A 20,759-nucleotide genomic window follows, 5' to 3' on the forward strand; every position below is an offset into this window, starting at 1 on the left:
TTCCCAGTGATGCCTTGCTCATAGTGTGCTCAGCTTTCCGAGTAGCAGTATCCATCTTCTGAGTTAGGAGTTTATTGTTGGCATAATTCTTTTACCATCTGGATTACCCTGCAACATCTTGTAATACAATCTCCGGATTAAAAGGCTACTTGATTAACGCCTGGGTGTCTGATGCGTAAGCTGTAAGTGGAGAAAGTCAAATTCAACAAGTCACTCCCATGCGCATAGAGGTTGCTCTACACAGGTGTGCGATTGTATATAGCCGACTTTCGAAACGCCACAGTAAGAGAATTGCCTTAGTACTCTCCTTCTCTTGCTAAGGATAGAATATCCTCCTCCAAGTAATAAGATATCATCATTAGTCTCCTGCTTGCTGCAGTGGAAGGTAATTGCACCGCTTGTGTAAGACTTTTTCATCATATCCTGCTCTGCATTCACTGAGGATTGCAGAAGCTTCTAGCAATTGCAGTTTTCATACAGGCAAGGAACTGCATTCAGCCCTGTTTTCTGAAGCAAATATAATCTGCCTGCTATCAAGTTACAGGGCAGAGCCCATCCTATTGATACATTGCAAGGCTTAACTCAAACACCACCTGCAGCAGGTGGTCATGTGACTGCCTTTCTGGCACCCGGCCAACATTGTAAGCTGTCAAAAGACTGAACTACCACTAGGAGGTAGCTGCTGTGTTACAAATGGAAATGGAAGACACAGCTAAAAAAAAATTCCAGGCCCTCATTAAAAATGAAAGAGGCCCTCCTAACCAACAAAATTTAGATATGTAATCATTTATCCAGTTTGTGGGAAAAGACTAAACAATGTATGGATGCAGCACATGGATCAGGTTAGAATGAAGATCAATTAAAGGCCATGTGTACAAAATTGAATAAGACCTATGAATGTTATAAGAGACTGTCTGAAAAATATTCTTCTCGGTTGTCAAGTCTCGGGACTTCATCCTAGAATTAAAAGGCCCACACTGCACTTAATGATGAAAGATATAGCAGATTTGTGGCAGTCAATTCAATGCTAGAGGACAAGATATACAATATGAAACTGCGTCCCGCCATTCTAACTTTTTAAGGCACTTCAAGGCTTCACCCCGTTCCTCGAAAGTTCTTATCGCTAAGGTCTCACTCACAGCACTCTTCACTGAGTAACTCACTGGTGTTAGCACACGCAAAAGCGGAAGCAGCGAAGGTACAAGCTCACTGCATTAGAAACAAAGCAGCCATTAAAAGGCACAAGTTTCAGAGACACAAGCCCAATCTCAAGCTAATCAAGCAGCTATACAGGCTCAAGTGCAAGCGACCAAAGCCAAGGCCGAAGCTGAGTTGGAGATCCTTCAGAAGGAAAGGGAAGAAGCAGTAGCCATGGCTGAACTCTGTTCTAGAAGAAGCTGCTAAAAGAAGAAGCTCATCATCCTATGTCCAAGATATCCAATGACTCAAAGGCGTACCCTGCAATTCATCCTAAACAAAAGCAAAGTCAACGCATGTGCACCAGAAGATTTGGCCTCTGCACGCCAGCCTGCTGAACTCATGCGAGTAGAAAAAGAGGCAGCCGATAACTATACCATTGACCCCAGTCCAGTGGACATTTTTTTCTTTCAAACCTCTGGCACCTTGCATAGTATTTCAGGCGCCATTAGAGACAAAGCCGCTTCAAGCTCACCAAATCACATTAAACCCTCCTGAAACTAGTCACATAGCGACCAAGACGCTGGCGCCAAGATTACCAGATGTGAAGCCTTCACTTACACTCAAACCAGCTGCCACTCCATTCCATCTTCCAACCTCCAAACATAGGGTATCAGATGGTGCCAATAACACCAGCGAGGGAGAAGTTCCCGTCGCCATGATGCAGGAAAGAAATGACGCATCAGAAATCGCTAAGTACCTCACCCTCAGTGACCTCATCAGTACTAGCCTTACGAACTTTGATGATCGCCCAGAGAATTATAGAAGTTGGAAGGCCACCTTCAAGACTACAGTTCAAACCCTTGGTGTTCCGCCTATGCAAGAACTTGACTTACTAATAAGATGGCTAGGTCCATGGTCGTCAAATTGTGTTAAGAGACTCAAAACTGTTCATATCTACGAACCAGTCAAAGGCCTTCGTCTCGCATGGGAAAGATTAGAGCAGACATACGGCAGCTCGGAAGTAGTTGAACGTGCCTCATTTAAACGACTATGCGACTTTCCTGAATTATCCAATACAGACCGTCAAGGGTTCCAGGAATTAAGCGACCTTCATCTTGAGTTTGAAATCATCAAGGGAGACCCTCAGCTACCAGGTCTCAGCTTTCTTGATACCTCCCATGGTGTGGGCCTGATCGTGGAGAAATTACCCCTCAATGTTCAAGATCAATGGGCAACAGCAGGTTCAAAAAACAAGGAGCAACATCGTGTTCCCTTTCCACCATTTTCATTCTTCTGTAAGTTCATCAAGGACTTAGATAGAGCCAAAAACGATCCGAGCTTCAACACCTTGAGGACCAACATCTTTGGCTCTACTAAACAGAGACACAAGACTTTCAGTCCCAGACAGAGAAACCGTAAAGGTTTAATTTCCATAAAAAAAGACAGGGGTTGTGCCCACTATTAACGCAGCCGCTTTCATTGGAAATGAAAGCCCTAAGGAACCCGGTCATCATTGCCCTATTCATGATAAACCACATCCTTTAAGGAAGTGCTGTGTCTTCATAGGAAAGCCCTTTGAGGAACGTAATGAGTTCCTAAGGAGTCGTAATATCTGCTTCAGATGCTGTGCATCCACAAAGCATTTCACCAAAGACTGTGAGGTTCCAGTCAAGTGTTCTGAATGTAATAGTGATCTACACGTGTATGCCGTTCACCCAGGACCAATCAGGCGGAACGTAGAACCAGTTAGCTCGTGCAAGCCCCATTCCGATGAAGGCAGGGAGTCATGGCGGGGAGAGTGCCGACCGACGAACCACTACCGTCCCACCCCAATGCACAGAGGTATGCGGAGAAGGACTTGTGTGCGGTAAGTCTTGTTCCAAGATTTGCCTCGTGGATGTGTTTCCTACTGCACAACCAGAGAAGACCATAAGAACGTATGCTATTCTAGATGACCAAAGTAATCGTTCCCTAGCTAGCCCTAAGTTCTTTGATCTGTTCAGAATAGAGGGAGAAACTACATCCTACACCCTAGGAACATGCGCTGGTCTTGTGACAACCTCAGGAAGAAGAGCTAATGGTTTCACTTTGAAGCCCATCAAAGGAGATAAGAAACTCGCTCTTCCAACCCTTATTGAGTGTGACGAATTGCCGGTTGCAAGGGATGAGATTCCCACACCTGAAGCCGCACTGCATCAACCTCATCTCAGGAACATAGCCAGAGAGATTCCTCCCCTTGATAGCCATGCCGAGATCTTATTCCTTCTAGGTAGAGACAGACATTCTTGAGGCTCATAAAGGTCCTTGAACGTCAAAATGGCCCTTTTAACGCTCCATATACCCAGAAACTTACAGTGGGTTGGGTCATCGAGGGGGATGTATGTCTGGACAAAACCCGCAGACCCTGCCAAGTACACTCCTTCAGAACCGACATATTAAGAGGGGGACAAACTTCTTATTTAAGGCAGTGTCCCAACCACTACTATTTGCAAGAGGGCCCCAGTGTGTGTGTGAATATCACCCGGGGTGTTCAGGCAGCAGCGCCTCATATTACAGCCCGACCCCCCTGGAGCAACCAGCAAAGCCCTGCAAATATACCTTAGACCCTGCAGGACATGATGGACGGGAGAGACGGTATCTGGAGTATATTCCCACAGTCCCGGCTCCTTGATGCAGTTGCCACAAATAAGTCATCGATCATTCCAAACCTTCCACAGACATGGAGTATGACCCCATGGTGAACTACTCTGCCAGGCTCCTCAGCAAGGAGAAACCCGACAGGCGACCAAAAGAAGCCAGGCCCATAGTCAAGGAGAAGACCATACAGCCTCTAAAAGAAGTAGAACTCATAGTCAAGGTGAAGGCCAAACAGCTTCTACTGAAAGAAGTAGGACCTATAGTCCGGGTGAAGGCCATACAGCCTCTTCTAAAAGGAGTAGAACGTCTAAGATAATGGTGGAAGCTAAATGTTCTTCTGACTTGGATCCTCCATCTCCAGATGTAAATGAAGGAGGAGACATTGTTGCACAGTACAATGTTGACAATGCTGGAAACTCCTTGAAGTCATTTAAAAAACTAGACAAAGATCTAAAGCCAAAATCCGGGAAGAGCGAGCGTATAAAAGAGCACAACCCTTACAAGTTTCGGTGGAAGCAGGTACAACATCTCACCAGTCAGGTCTGGAAAAGGTGGAGAAGAGAAGAGAGTACCTCTGCCTCTTGTAAGAACGCAGAAGGTGGCAAGAACCAAGGCCTAAATTAAAGGAAGGAAATTTTGTTCTGTTAAGAGACAAACAAGTTGATAGTCTCGACTGGCCTACTGGACTTATTACTAAAGTAGTTTCCAGTTCGGATAGGAAGGTTAGTAAGGTGGAAGTAAGAACCGCGAGAGGTGGAGTAATCAAGACCTTCTTCTGCCCTGTTATAGAAGTTGTGTTACTCATGTCTGCAGAACTTCAATGTTGAGATCCCTTCTACCAAAGTTGCTCAACATCTTCTAAGGCCTCTTTCACACGGGCGTTGCGGGAAAATGTGCGGGTGCGTTCCGGGAACACCCGCAATTTTTCCACGCGAGTGCAAAACATTGCAATGCACTCGCGTGAGAAAAATCGCGCATGTTTGGTACCCGAACCTGAACTTCTTCACAGAAGTTCGGGCTTGGGATCGGTGTTCTGTAGATTGTATTATTTTCCCTTATAACATGGTTATAAGGGAAAATAATAGCATTCTGAATACAGAATGCATAGTAAAACAGCGCTGGAGGGAAAATAATAATAATAGTTTAACTCACCTTAGTCCACTTGATTGCGGGCCGGCATCTGCTTCTGTCTCCTTTGTTGAATAGGACCTGTGGTGAGCATTCATTATAGGTCAAGGACCTTTGATGACGTCACTCCGGTCATCACATGGTACGTCACATGATCTTTTACCATGGTGAATCACCAGTTGCAGTAAAAGGCCTGGCAGAGCATCACCAGGGATGAAACCCAGCGTCTGGTGATGTCTATGCGTTCCAGACTTCAGGCTGTAATTGACTGCAAAGGATTTGCAACCAAGTATTAAAAAGTGAAAGTTTGATTTAGGATTATTATTCTGTCCCATTACTTTTAGTTCCTTAACAAGTGGGAGGCACATATGTAAACTGTTGTAATTCCTGCACCGTTCACCTGATTTGGCTATAAATACCCTCAAATTAAAGCTGACAGTCTGCAGTTAAAGCACATCTTGTTCGTTTCAATTCAAATCCATTGTGGTGGTGTATAGAGCCAAAAATGTGAGAATTGTGTCGATGTCCCAATATTTATGGACCTGACATATATATATATATATCTATCTACCCAGACGGGGACTGTTCTGTTCCAGTATCTTGCTTCATGTATCGGTATGCTCCTCTCTCCCCCCACCCCACTGTTTTCAGGCTTCTAGTTAGTTTAGCCTAGCCACTCCCTGTTTTCCCAGTGATGCCTTGCTCATAGTGTGCTCAGCTTTCTGAGTAGCAGCATCCATCTTCTGAGTTAGGAGTTTATTGTTGGCATAATTCTTTTACCATCTGGATTACCCTGCAACATCTTGTAATACAATCTCCGGATTAAAAGGCTACTTTATTAACGCCTGGGTGTCTGATGCGTAAGCTGTAAGTGGAGAAAGTCAAATTCAACAAGTCACTCCCATGCGCATAGAGGTTGCTCTACACAGGTGCGTGATTGTATATTGCTGACTTTCGAAACGCCACAGTGTCAGTCTTTGGAGCACCATGCATTAAAGCATTACACAGACTTACTTCAGTGTAAACTATGTAATGCTTTGTTTCCCCTGTGGGGGTGCTATAGGGAGGTGCAACGAAGTATACAAACCCTCATCTCAAGGAAGTGACCACCAGTCAGCCTCTCCCCAGGCCCCAACAGCAGATAACGGGGGCCAATAGACTGTAGTCAATGGCAAAGCAAGGGGGCCATTCTTTATAGTGGGTGGCACACAGGGGGCCATTCTTTATAGTGGGTGGCACACAGGGGGCCATTCTTTATAGTGGGTGGCACAAAAGGGGCCATTCTGTGGACATTATTCTCCCCATCGTATGAATGTAGCCTAAGGAAAACAAGTTCTACCCCTCACCGCATCTATGGGATAGATGTAGGAAAGCTCAGAGAGAAGCTGCCGGCAGCGGATGGTCAGCTGCGCATTCGTCTTCAGGAACGACTCCCTGGAAGAATAAAACAAAATCTAAAAATATAATATTCTGCAGACACACAATATAACCAGCCCAGAAACAGAATGAGCATTTATAGGAAATATCTACTTTTTTTATGATTTATTACTTCTGTTTAATGAAAACTGTTAAACTGCCTCAGAAGCCCCGTCACCGGACCGCTCTGGGGGCCCCTGTGATGCCTTGGACAGTCCATCTACAAACCACAGGCCCTGGTGGTCACATCAACAAAAGAAGACGCCATCCAATTGCTTGATTCCCTAGAGATGCTGCAATCCATATTAATTGCGGCATCTACAGGGTTAAAAAGTGGTGATCGGCACTTTGTCTGACCCTCATCGTTGCTGCAGGGCCATCAACCACATCCCCTGTGGGTGACAACGGGTTCCTGAGCAATATTAGATGGTTTCTGCTTTTCTCATAAGGTCCCAGAGGTCAGACCGCAGTGATCATAAAGTAATGGCGTACCCTAGCTATAGGTCTTCACTTTACACAATGGGAATACTTCTTTAAATAACTGCCCTCACCTGTCACCGCCCTCCGGCTCCAAAGCCTTTCCTGCAGTCCCCACTGAGGCAGAAATGGCATGTGTCGTCTACATGTCACTGCTGCCGGCCAACGACCACAGCGGTGACGTGTGCAGGCACGGCCTATGACCGATGTCCCCACAGAAGACTCTGATAAGCGTGTAGACGCCACGTCACACTTCCAGAGGTGGAGGATGAGAAGGAGCCAGAGCGGAGACTGCTGTATTATTTCTAACCTCTTGGTCTTGGAGCCCCTTTAATAGCGCACAGAGCTCTCTGTTATCAGCCCAGTATTAACAAGTGCCTGCAGTAAATGGAACCGATGATCGTTTCCACGTTTTCAGGAACCCATAAGAAACAACCGCCCAGTTTTCCGCCCTCTGACATCAGCCCTGCTAAGACAGAAAGGTTTGATTGGACCAAGTGAAAAGGATTTCTCACGCGCATTAACATTTATGGTATATCACTAGGATACGTGACAACTGTCTGACATACGCGAGTCCCACCTCTGGGACCTGCTCCTACCTCTAGAACGGGCCCTCACTATGAAGGAAGAGCAGTCGTACATGCGGCCACTGTCAATCCACTGCTATGGGAGCTGAGAAAACAGCCGCATGTCGGCTCAGCAACTTCCGGCAGTCCCATGGCGGTGACTATGGAGAATGCCAGGCTTGTGCGGCGGCGGCTGCTCTCCCCATACCGGAGATGTGAGCAGGTCCTGAAGATGGGACCCCGCACCTATTTGACACTTATGGCGCATCCTAACAATAGGTCATAAATGTAGTGATGTGACGGACGTGGCGGATATAAAGATGGAATCTGACGGCAATCACCTCTTCGCCGTACACTCCTTTCTTAACTCGTTGAGGGACTCGCTTCTCTTCTGCAGCTTCTCCCGCTGAGAGTTAAATTTATTACCTGCAAGAAAAGCACAGGATGAGGTTACGAGGTGTCCGGGTTTTGTCTTTTTTTGGTCCCTCTGTAGAGATGGGGGGCGGGGGGGGGGGGGGGGGGGGTTATAGTTAATGGAGGGGATTATTTTTTTTTTTCTTTCTTCTTCCATTTCATGGGCACAACACGGTGGCTCAGTGGTTAGCACCGATGCCTTGTAGCGCTGGGGTCCTAGGTTCGAATCCGACTAAGGACAACATGCATGAAGTTTGTATGTTCTCCCCGTGTTTGCGTGGGTTTCCTCAGAGTACTCCAGTTTCCTCCCACACTCCAAAGACATACTGATAGGGACCTTAGATTGTGAGCCCCATTGGGGACAGTTGGATGATAAATGTCTAAGCGCTGCATTGCTTATTTTGCGGAACGGAACAGCTGGCCCCTAATAGAACAGAACTATCCATGTCCGTAATGCGGACAATAGTAGGACATGTTGTATTTTTTTGCGGAACGGAAATATGGACATACGGAAATGGAATGCACACAAAATACCTTCCGTTTTTTTTGCGGACCCATTGAAATGAATCGTTCCGCATACAGTCCGCAAAAAAAAACGGGACAGACACGGAAAAAAAAATACGTTCGCGTGCATGAGGCCTAATATTGTATTGGTGTATTGAGTTGGGGAAAAAAAGAAACGATTCTGCCATAGTTTTATGGGTTTTGTTTTTATGGCGTTCACTACGAGATAAAACTGACCTGTTCCCTTCAGTCTCCGGGTCAGTACAATTACAGCGATACCACATTTATACAGTTTTTTTTCCATTTTGAGGTATGTATGACTTTTTGGTCAATTTTTTATTACATTTTTTGGAATAATATATATTTTTTATTATGGACATTTTCGGACACAGTGATGCCTATGACTTTTTTTTATTGTTTATGTTTATTTTCAGTTTGGGGAAGGGGAGGGGGGTGATTTAAACTTTTATATTTTTAAAAACTTTTTTTTTTTTTACTTACCCTAGGTGACTATAACATGCTGTCATTAGATTGAAATTTGTATAAAGCAATGGAATTTTATCCATTACAATATACAAAGATTGGTATATTCCAATCCAGTGCTGCCACCTGAAGGCCTACATTGGAATATACCTGTAAAAGGCATAGGAGCCTCAGCATGCTCCGGCCTTTCACAGACAATGCACGGCATCCCTGATCAACACGTGGAGGAGCCGTTCCAGGCCTGGAAACACATAGCTTAGCTTCTGACCAAGGCATCTGTGAAGATGCCAATCGCAGACAATAGCCTTGGGTGTCCACTGCGGAGCAAGCACCATCTTTAAAGACCCGACATGTGACGTACTATTAGGTCACGTCAGGAAAGGGTTAATGGGGTTGCGGCATCTCAAGCATCGGTGGCATATCGCTAGGGTATGCCGCCTAGGTCTGTCAGCTGCAGGGACTTCTGGTCCCACTTCTGGGCCATGCACCCAGCTCTAGAACGGAGCCCACAAAGCGGAAAGCGCACCGCACATGCACAGCCGCCCTCCATTCATTTCTACAAGACTTTTTGTCAGGATCCCACAAATCATTTATTTTTAGGCTTTATGTTCCTGGGGTTTCAAAGTGCCCAGCATCGAGAACATTGTGGTGGTCTGAAGTCACAGATCCAGCAGATCAGATCTTCTAAGATGTTGAAAGACCATTTTTTGCTGAATTACTCTTTGAAAGACACATGACGCATTTCAGTCTTACTTACGTTTAGCATTCAGGGCGTTTCGTTCCTTATGGAGTTGCTCCACCTCCCGACCCAAAGCCTTCTTCTGTCTCTCCAGCTCGTCCTGAAGCACCAGGATTTTCAGTCGTAAACACTCGCTCTCCTTTTTCTGCATAAAAACCATTAGACGACCGGGGTCAGCGCGTGGAGTAATGTCATGGTGTCTCATGGTAACAATCTGACTTATCCTCAGAATAGGTCATCAATATTGGACTGGTGGGGGTCTGAGTCCTGGACCCCACTGATCAGATGTGTGAAGAGGCCTCCTCACTGCATACCAAGCATAGCACCATGCACTGTACAGCGGCACTGAGCTGTACAATGGTCATGTGACCGATGGGTGTGACATCACAGGAGTCCAGACAAGAGACTGCAGCACCTTCCAGTAGCAGATCAGAGGGATTGCCAGGAGTCAGATCCCCGCCAATTAGATATTCCTTTCCTGTGGATAGACCTTCAATTTTTAAGTGCCGTAAAACCCCTTTAGTGGGTTCTTCTGACTTCAGGTGTTTGCAGCCACCACTAGAGGGAACTAAAGGACTCACCGAATACAGATTATACACAGAACTCCACAATCAGCTCCCCCTAGTGGTAGTGAAATGTTACTCTTTAGGTCTTTGCAGGGGATTTGTATTAGCAAAATGAAGCCCTAATCTCTTTATTAAGAAATTGCTCCGGAGTTAAAAAACGGATAACCATTTTAGGTTTACTTTTGAGGATTATTACGTTTACTGGTGTCTGTTAGGGTGCTACAGGCACAGGGTACAATCCCTACTCAAATGGGGCCCCACTTTTAAAGGGGTTTCGATTGTCCTATCTTCAGGAAAGGTCATCAATATCTGATTGGCGGGGGTCCAACTCCCAGTACTCCAGCTGATCAGTGGCCGTGCTTGGTATTGCAGCCCATTCACCTGAATGTGACTGAGCTGCGCCTAGACCTTGTGACAGATAAGTGTGACATCACTGGCTTAGAGAGCCCACAGCACTCAGTGGAGCGCCACAGCCTCTACAAACAGCTGATCGGCGGAGGTGCCGGGAGTCCGACCTTCACCAATTTATGATCTATCCTGAGGTTAGACAACGAATATCAAAATCCTGGACAACCCCTTTAAGTTTTATTTTGTTTGAGTAAGTACCCAAATACTCGTAACAAGAGAATATGGTCGTGGCCAAAAAAGTTTTGAGACTGATACAAATTTTGGTTTTTCACAAAGTTTGCCTCTTCAGTTTTTATGGTGGCAATGTGTATTAACTCTAGATTGTTATAAAAAGTGATCAGAAGAATTGTAATTGATTGCACAAAGTTATTTCTCACCATGAAAATGAACTTAATCACGCCAGTGACCTTCTCATTAGCTCAGGAAAAAATGTTAACAAGAACAAGGCAGCCAATATCAGGGAAGAGGGAGGTAAAAAAAACACTGTCTTCTTCTGTTAACCATGGTTACCTCCAAGGAAACATGTGCAGTTATCATTGCTTTGCATCACCGGACAAGGGAACTGGTGGTTGTAAGATTGCACCTACATCAACCTTTTATCGGATTATCAAGAAGGTCAAGTAGAGAGATTCAATTTCTGTAAAGAAGGCTTCAGGATGCCCCAAAAAGTCCAGCAAGTGCCAGGACTGCCTCCTAAAGAGGATTCAGCTACAGAATCGGGTCACCATCAGTGCAGCTCCAGAATGGCAGCAGACAGGTGTGAGGGTGGATGGACTGGTGTCAAGAAGGGCAGCAAAGAAGCCACTTCTGTCCAGGAAAAACCTCCAGGACAGATGGACATTCTGCAGGAAGTACAGGGATTGGACTACAGAGGACTTGGGGGGGGGGGGGAGAGTTGTTTTATAAAGACCCTTTAGAGGGGTTGTGCGGGTTCAGAGCTAAATCCAAACATATCCCCTTAGTCACCCGGGCAGCCCTTCAAGGATAAGGGCTTTTTTTTTTTTAGCAGATTCGGTGACGTACCGGGTCTCACCATGGGAATGCTAGGCGGAGGCTTCCACCTAGCACTGTTCCTGGTGAGGTAAAACAAGCTAGGGCAGCACTAAATCCTGCCCATCAGAGCTGGTGACGTCACCAGCAACACTGCTAGGGGCTGCCTGGGCGAAGGGGATATGTCCAGGTTGAGCTCTGAACCCAGACAACCCCTTTAAGACTGTATGGGACATCACTCTCTCCCAACCATCCAGGAGCAATCGGGTGATGACCAATGCTTTTTTTTTCAGCGTGATGGCCCCCAGTTCTAATTCCCATTGTGTTCCTGTGATCAATCCTCAAAAAGCAGGTGGAAAAACAGAACCAAAGAAATTGTGATAAACGTCGAGCACTGACTAGACATGAAGAGGCCCAGAAGCTGACATCCAGCATGGCAGGGCGAACTGCAGAAGGAAAAGAAGGGTCATCACTGGAAATATTGAGACCTTACATAAACTTGAGGGATTTCTCAAGAAAAGGTGAGAACTATTTATAAATAAACAATTTCTACAATTGTCCTTCACTATTACCATAGAGAGATTCAACAAAAAGATCCAGAAAACTGGGTGAAAACCTAAATTTCTGTCTGTCTCAAAACTTTTGGCCATGACTGTACACGACCACAACGGAGGACCTTCAGCCGCCGGCCGGAGCGCCGATACAGCGATTACACGATTCTTACCAGCTTGCTGCTCGATGAAGATAAGCGCAATTTCTCCTCGATCTCCTTACCGATTTTCTGAACAGTCACTTGGGTCTGCTTGATGGCACATTGGGCCCGGTGAAGCCTGCAAAAGATGGAGCTGCATCACTCATATGAAGACATGGCGGTCCTATACAAAGAATTACTTACAACCCGTGTGACCCCGGCCAGTGGCTGGGAACACAGCGCTCAAACCCAATGAGCATCCTAAGACCAATATGTGAACGAGACGCGGTATGGTCCCTGGTTACCAAGACGAGACGTTACGCCCTCCAGAGGAGCATGTAAGGTCAGCTTGGTACAGTTTACACAGACAGCTCTTGTCCACGCGGGTTCAGAGAGGCAACGAGCTGAGAGCCTTTTCACTGCCGCAGTGAAACGGCGCCGTCTCAGCCTGGGAAATCTGCCACCAGCTTCTCGTTTGATATAAGCCCGGTCCGCTAACGGGATTATACAGGGAGTGCAGAATTATTAGGCAAGTTGTATTTTTGAGGATTAATTTTATTATTGAACAACCATGTTCTCAATGAACCCAAAAAACTCATTAATATCAAAGCTGAATATTTTTGGAAGTAGTTTTTAGTTTGTTTTTAGTTTTAGCTATTTTAGGGGGATATCTGTGTGTGCAGGTGACTATTACTGTGCATAATTATTAGGCAACTTAACAAAAAACAAATATATACCCATTTCAATTATTTATTTTTACCAGTGAAACCAATATAACATCTCAACATTCACAAATATACATTTCTGACATTCAAAAACAAAACAAAAACAAATCAGTGACCAATATAGCCACCTTTCTTTGCAAGGACACTCAAAAGCCTGCCATCCATGGATTCTGTCAGTGTTTTGATCTGTTCACCATCAACATTTCGTGCAGCAGCAACCACAGCCTCCCAGACACTGTTTAGAGAGGTGTACTGTTTTCCCTCCTTGTAAATCTCACATTTGATGGACCATAGGTTCTCAATGGGGTTCAGATCAGGTGAACAAGGAGGCCATGTCATTAGATTTTATTCTTTTATACCCTTTCTTGCCAGCCACGCTGTGGAGTACTTGGACGCGTGTGATGGAGCATTGTCCTGCATTAAATTCATGTTTTTCTTAAAGGATGCAGACTTCTTCCTGTACCACTGCTTGAAGAAGGTGTCTTCCAGAAACTGGCAGTAGGACTGGGAGTTGAGCTTGACTCCATCCTCAACCCGAAAAGGCCCCACAAGCTCATCTTTGATGATACCAGCCCAAACCAGTACTCCACCTCCACCTTGCTGGCGTCTGAGTCGGACTGGAGCTCTCTGCCCTTTACCAATCCAGCCACGGGCCCATCCATCTGGCCCATCAAGACTCACTCTCATTTCATCAGTCCATAAAACCTTAGAAAAATCAGTCTTGAGATATTTCTTGGCCCAGTCTTGACGTTTCAGCTTGTGTGTCTTGTTCAGTGGTGGTCGTCTTTCAGCCTTTCTTACCTTGGCCATGTCTCTGAGTATTGCACACCTTGTGCTTTTGGGCACTCCAGTGATGTTGCAGCTCTGAAATATGGCCAAACTGGTGGCAAGTGGCATCTTGGCAGCTGCACGCTTGACTTTTCTCAGTTCATGGGCAGTTATTTTGCGCCTTGGTTTTTCCACACGCTTCTTGCGACCCTGTTGACTATTTTGAATGAAACACTTGATTGTTCGATGATCACGCTTCAGAAGCTTTGCAATTTTAAGAGTGCTGCATCCCTCTGCAAGATATCTCACTATTTTTGACTTTTCTGAGCCTGTCAAGTCCTTCTTTTGACCCATTTTGCCAAAGGAAAGGACGTTGCCTAATAATTATGCACACCTAATATAGGGTGTTGATGTCATTAGACCACACCCCTTCTCATTACAGAGATGCACATCACCTAATATGCTTAATTGGTAGTAGGCTTTCGAGCCTATACAGCTTGGAGTAAGACAACATGCATAAAGAAGATGATGTGGTCAAAATACTCATTTGCCTAATAATTCTGCACGCAGTGTATAAGGGTGAGAAACCAACCCGCGGTGGCTTATAACTAGGCCGAAACACGGATGTGGGGATTCGTGACCGAGATACAAGACCGCACAAGATTAAATTATATATTTAATCGCCTTAAGGGCACACTAGATATAACACTATACACACACAGAATATATACAGTGGTCTAAAGTAACAAATACAGGTAATGTGGTACAAACAGGATTACACAGAGTACAAGTCAGTTACCGGGAAGATGAATGTTCCATTGGGTTATGGATAGTCCTTTGCTGTATTCACATGGAGGGCAGTGATGTCAGCTGGTTGCAGGTCCCTCTAAACACATGGCACGATGTGACCCTCCTTCAGAGAAAAGACACGCCCGCTTGCTGGCACAAGCCTTTTAAACTGTAACCGGCCCCTCCCCTCCTGGCCTTTGGGAGGGGTCCACCCCCCCCCTGCTGGGCTGGCAGCAAATGACCCACAAAACCCTTTAGGGATCATAGCTCCAGGTAAGAAGGTCACAGAGAGATAGTTTTGGGACCAACGGATGTGCCTGGGTTCCAGCTACCAGTAGAGTCCAAGCATGGTACCGTTATTAGGTTTCTGTGGAAGATACAGTGCCTTGCAAAAGAATTCACCCCCCTTGACTTTTTTTTCGTATTTTGGTGCCCCACCGCCTGGAATTAACATTGATTGTTTGAGGATTTGCATCATTTAATTTACAGAACGTGCCCACAACTTTGAAGATTTATATTATTTTTTTTTTATTGTGAAGCAAACAACAAATAGGATAAAATAACAGAAAAAGTCAATGTGCATAAACAGTCACCCCCCTAAAGTCAGTACTTTGTAGAGCCGCCTTTTGCAGCAATCACAGCTCCAAGTCACTTTGGATAAGTCTCTAGGAGCAGTTGCCACATCTGACCACTGGGATTTTTGCCCGTTCCTCCTTGCAGAACTGCTCCAGCTCCTTCAGGTCGGATGTTTGCGCTTGTGAACAGCCATCTTTAAGTCTGACCACAGATTTTCTATTGGATTGAGATCTGGGCTGTGACTCGGCCATTCGAACACATTTACATGTTTCCCCTTAAACCACTCAAGTGTTGCTTTAGCCGTGTGTTTGGGGTCATTGTCCGGCTGGAAGGTGAACCTCCGTCCTAGCCTCAAATCACGCACAGAGTGGTGCAGGTTCTGCTGAAGAATATCCCTGTATTTAGCACCGTCCATCTTTACCTCCACTCTGACCAGTTTCCCAGTCCCCCCAGCAGGATGCTGCCACCACCAGGTCTCACTGTGGGGATGGTGTTCTTTGGGTGATGTGATGTGTTGGGTTTGCTCCAGACATAGCGTTTTCTTTGATGTCCGAAAAGTTCAATTTAATCTCATCAGACCAGAGCACCTTCCTCCATACATTTTGGGAGTCTCCCACTGCCTTTTCGCAAACTCACAACGTGCCTTTTTGTTTTTAGCTGAAAGTAATGGTTTTCTTCTGGCCACTCTGCCATAAAGCCCAACTCTACGGAGCGTACGGCTTATTGTCGTCCTATGTACAGATCCTCCAGTCTCTGCTGTGGAACTCTGCAGCTTCTCCAGGGTTACCTTAGGTCTCTGTGCTGCCTCTCTGATTAATGCCCTCCTTGCCCGGTCCGTGAGTTTTGGTGGACGGCCGTCTCTTGGCAGGTTTGCTGTTGTGCCATGTTCTTTCCATTTGGTTATGATAGATTTGATGGTGCTCCTGGGGATCATCAAAGATTTGGATTTTTAGTTTTTTAACCTAACCCTGACTTGTACTTCTCAACAACATTGTCCCTTACTTGTTTGGAGAGTTCCTTGGTCTTCATGGCAGTGTTTGGTTAGTGAGGCCTCTTGCTTAGGTGTTGCAGCCTTCGGGGCCTTTCAAAAAAGGTGTGTATATGTAATGACAGATCATGTGACACTTAGATTGCACACAGGTGGACATCATTTCACTCATTATGTGACTTCTGAAGGTAATTGGTTGCACCAAAGCCTTATATGGGCTTTCTAACAAAGGGGTGAATACATACGCACATGCCAATTTTCTGTTTTCTATTTCTAAACAATAGTTTTATTTATATATTTTTCTCATTTCACTAACAGACTATTGTGTTCTGATCCGTCACATACAATTCAGATTAACAAAACATTGAATTTAAGGCTGTAATGTAACAATACTTTTGCAAAGCACTGTATGTATATCTCCCTTCCCTGGCATCCCACCACCAAACTAAGACCATGGGTATGTTCGTCGTGGCCAACGGGACACAAATATGTATCCAGTTTGCACCTGTAATGGCTGGGTGATTCATAATTCCTTATAAATCGCCGATTCCATGCTGTCTGCTAGATTTTATTGAACTGGGGAATGGCTTAGACCCCCTGCAGGGAGGTTTTCCTGCAGGATCCATGCTGTCTGAATGGGGTGTGAAATTGTAAACAAAGGTGGCCTGCAAAAAGTTTCCTGCCATATGGCTGGGGCTTTAAAGCAGGGCCCTCCTGTGGAGTTCACTACCTCTGCTATCTGACAGCTGATGGCTGGTGTGAGAACTTATTTTGCACGTACACTGACCATGGTGAATTAAATGAAAATTATGGCTGCCATTCAATGATAATCCATATTCCTGACAACCCTTTAAAGGGGCTTCCTCATGAACACAGGGCTCGGCTGTTTGTCAGCCGGATAGAATTTGAATGAAGAAGAAGCATGAATCATGTGTGCACCGCTCATGCTTTACACTGCAGTTTTACTCCATTAAGGGACATCATCTTTGCTCCACTGTCTATTAGAGCCTGTGGCAGTCTGAAGTCTTCTGCATATGTCATTAGATGCTCTGGATGCTTTAATGGCCCTCCCCCATGCTCTACACTGCAGTTCTGATTGGCTGCTGTGTATAAACACATTAGGAAATGGTCTCCATTACATTAAAGAGGTTGTCCATGACTAGAAAAAGATAGCTCTTTTAATCCAAAAACATAGGTTGTGTGTGGTATTGCAGCACTAGTGTGAGGTCTTCGGATGAGATTTCCGTGTAATCTGCGGTACTCTTTAGTAACACCAAAAAGCGCATTAAGTGCCCCCTATTTATTTCCCAGGAAGCGATAAGGTCACAGCCGCATTCCTAGACGTGCGGCTGTGCGCTCTGGAGAGGCAGGGATTCTTCCCGTCATACGCATCAAGTGCTGGTCTAAGTGTAATATGCATCAGCCGGAGTGATGGTCTGGAGGGGACGTTCTTGAGAAAACAGTAGAGGATTAGGCTTCAGTGTAAATGTTTGCTCAGGAGAGGTCAGCTCACCACTTGAAGGACATCTCCGGGCGGCCGAGACGCTGACAGCGTGGAGGGGACGCCGGCTATAATAATGTATACAAGGAGCATGCATGCTGCCGAGTGGTCAGCAGAGCAACAGCGCCACCTGGTGGACACGTGAAGCATCACAGGTGCTCTTTATTTCAGGGTGTAACGTTTCAGATATGTGGATTATCTACACTGTATTTTGTTTGGCTCTGGATAGACTGGGGTGTGGAGTCAATGGGATCCCCTGGTCTTCCACACAAGGAAGTACAGGAATGCAGATTCCCGGGTTTTGACCCCCACAAGAGATACAGTAGCGGTGAAGCAGTAGCCGCGTGGTCAGTAACAAAGGGTTGTCACCATGAGAGCAGTCAGGATGTGACAGGATGAAGGACAAGATAGATAAGCGCCTGACTGGCGGACGTCCGACCACTGGGGCCCCTGCCAATCGCTAGAACAGGGGCCCATGTTACCCCATTTGAATGAAACTGCAGAAACGCATGTGTACTGCCAATCAATCCAACTCTATTGGACAAGCCATAGAGTAGAAGGGATCGGTAGCGCGTTTGCCTGTCTGTCGGCCCATTCAAATGGGTGGACACATGTTCTAGCGATCAGCAGGAGCCCCAGTGATCGGACCCCCGCCAATGAAACACTTAACCACCACCTGATTTAAAGGTGTCACATTACAAGAACCTATCCGCAGGATAAGGGTTATCTCACCAACCAGACCATGGCATGCAGCCGGAGCAGGAGAGCAATGGCCCGAGGCAGAAGACTGGAGCTCAGCAGGAAAAAATAAAAAAAATGTTCAGTTGCCTAGTGGCTAGATGTGGCCACGGCAGGGACCGCAGCTGCCAACAGCAAGGTGGTGATGGAACCAGGCAACATGAGAAACAGGGGATGCTGATGAGCCGTTTCCTGCAGTCTAGCACTGTGAATGGAACTGGGAACCACAGCTCCATTTAAAGTGTAGTGGTCGTTTGGGGGTAACTGCAGATCTGCTCCCATTCACTTCAATGAAAGCTGAGGTGCAGTGACTCAAAGTGGCCACTACACTTTGAGCGGCGCTGTGCTTTCTGATCCATTCACAGTGCTAGTTTCAGAGCCGCAGACTGAAGGGAACAGCTGATTGGAGGGGGGCGTCGGACTCTCACTGAATAGATATTAAATGACCTGAGGATAGGAAAACCCCTTTAAAACTAGACAGATTCGACATTCAGGGTTACAGAAAAGCTGTGTGATAAAAAACTGAAGATCTGACAGAACCTTATGCCTCATTCACACGGCCGTTATTTTAATTCGCAACCGAGCCGCAGTTTTTGCGGCTCGGATGCGGACCCATTCACTTCAATGGGGCCGCAAAAGATGCAGACAGCACTCCTATGAGCGCCGTATTTTGTATAGTGGTTGCGCTTGGTATCGCACTCAACCCTATTCACTTCAATGGGGATGAGCTGTGAGAGCAAGCACATCCGCTATACAAAGGGAAAACCCCCTTTAAAGGTACACGACAGGCTTTAGACAGCAGAACATAAAAAAATATATGACCCCCTTCACAAACACAGCAGTCGGGTCACCTACCTCAGCAGAGAGAAGACTCCATAGGAGTTGCGCACCGCATTCTGCTCCACCTGCAGGTGGCTGTTCCTGCGTGACTCGGCATTACCCTGAAACACAGAGGACTTGTAAATCCAGAGCAGACGCCGAACTATCAGGCAATATTCACATCTATGCCACACAGCAGCTCGGGAACCTGATTGCTCAGGCAGCCAGCTTAAAGGGAATGCGTCATCAGAAAATGATCTTTTGTTTAAAATCACATTTTTATGTTAAACATATTCTTTTAGGATTTTTGGCGTTTTTTATTTATAATTCTGCAATCTTCACACTGGCCACTAGGCCTAATAAAAGTTCCGGATTTCCTGTGTTTACAGGTAACTTCTCAGTAGCCGTTCCCCCTTCTCAGACAGGATTACAATGACAAGTAACACTTCTGTATAGATAACGCAGGATCCTTCATTCACAATAGGTGATATCACAGCTCATCTGCTCCCTCCGGCCCGCTGCACAGGTCAAGTCAATTGGGTCAGCTCCTGTCCATTGTGTCTGCGGCCCGTGTAGCTGCTCTCAAGAGACTGGAAGTCTTAATATAATTTAGTCCTTGTGGCCAGTGCGAAAATTGCATGATAATATACGATTTATTTTACATAGTGACATTAACCCCTTAGGGACTTGGGGCGTACTGGTACGCCCCGTTTCCCGAGTCCTTAAGGACCCAGGGCATACCAGTACGTACGGAACAGGGTGTCTGTTGAAATCATTCAGCAGGCACCCTGTGACAATGCCTAGGGGGATCCTGTGACCCCCCCCCCCCCCGTATTGCCGATCGCTACAAACCGCAGGTCAATTCAGTCCGTGACCGCAGGGATCAGAAACATCAAAGTGCCTATATTTCTATGTTAACCTGTTAAGGCTCTGGAGGGTTGTCTGGATACGCAGTGAGCGAGGTGCGTCCCGAGAGGTACTTACCTTACTTTCGAAAGAGGCGCCATAAAAGCCGTCGTTGAGACCGAAAATTATTTCATTCGGGTTACAGGCATGGATCTGTGGAGACAGTGAGAAGAGGTTCTGAGGGGTCAGTGAAGAAGCCGACGCAAGAGGACCGTAATGGAGAAGATTTACACAGCAACCAATCACATTACAGCAATCGCTTTTAAGTCAGGTTACAAAATGAAAGCAGCGTTGTGTAAACGGCTATGGTAAGGAGGACGTGGGTCACGTCAACTATGTGCTGCAAACAGGAGGTGAAGATGATGAGAGTTGTTTGGGTACGTGAGCTTCTCTCTCCATTCACGTCTTACATATTACAGTATGCTCAAATACAGACTGAATAATCAATCAGCCCGTTTTATGGGTTTAGTTACGGTATTCCCAATGCGGTAAAACGGAACCGTTACCGTCATTCTCTGGGTCAGTACGATTACAGCAATAACACATTTATATAGTTTTTCTTGTGTTTTAACCCCTTCAGCCACCGTGGCATGCCTGTACATCACGTTGGCTGAGACAATGTATGAAGAGGGCTGCTGCTCTGGGCACGCTCCATACGCGGGCGGTGCTGGCTGTATAATATAACGACTGGTGATTGCTTTCAATATCATATGCAGCATCTGTGAGGTTAGGCAGAGGGATGCAGCCTTCCGATCGGAGTCCTTGCAGTGAAATTGCGGGGTTCCAATCA

The 20,759-nt window shown here is 46.0% G+C and overlaps 2 protein-coding genes across 2 annotated transcripts in view; both read right to left on the reverse strand.

Annotated features, from left to right (window-relative positions):
• Window positions 1-20,759, reverse strand: part of LOC120996509 (diacylglycerol O-acyltransferase 2-like) — a 320,553-nt gene that overhangs the window by 173,447 nt on the left and 126,347 nt on the right. The gene's annotated exons all lie outside the window — the stretch shown is intronic.
• Window positions 1-20,759, reverse strand: part of LOC120996507 (UV radiation resistance-associated gene protein-like) — a 57,879-nt gene that overhangs the window by 21,543 nt on the left and 15,577 nt on the right. Inside the window, exons 5-10 of the mRNA XM_040426446.1 lie at window positions 20,048-20,122; window positions 19,100-19,185; window positions 12,193-12,298; window positions 9,523-9,649; window positions 7,706-7,790; window positions 6,252-6,339 (exon numbers count right to left, since the gene is read on the reverse strand). Coding sequence (XP_040282380.1) covers window positions 6,252-6,339; window positions 7,706-7,790; window positions 9,523-9,649; window positions 12,193-12,298; window positions 19,100-19,185; window positions 20,048-20,122 — 567 coding nt within the window. The remainder of the gene's footprint in view (window positions 1-6,251; window positions 6,340-7,705; window positions 7,791-9,522; window positions 9,650-12,192; window positions 12,299-19,099; window positions 19,186-20,047; window positions 20,123-20,759) is intronic.

This window comes from Bufo bufo, chromosome 3 (assembly GCF_905171765.1).
Source record: "Bufo bufo chromosome 3, aBufBuf1.1, whole genome shotgun sequence".
NCBI classification, from domain to species: Eukaryota; Metazoa; Chordata; class Amphibia; order Anura; family Bufonidae; genus Bufo; species Bufo bufo.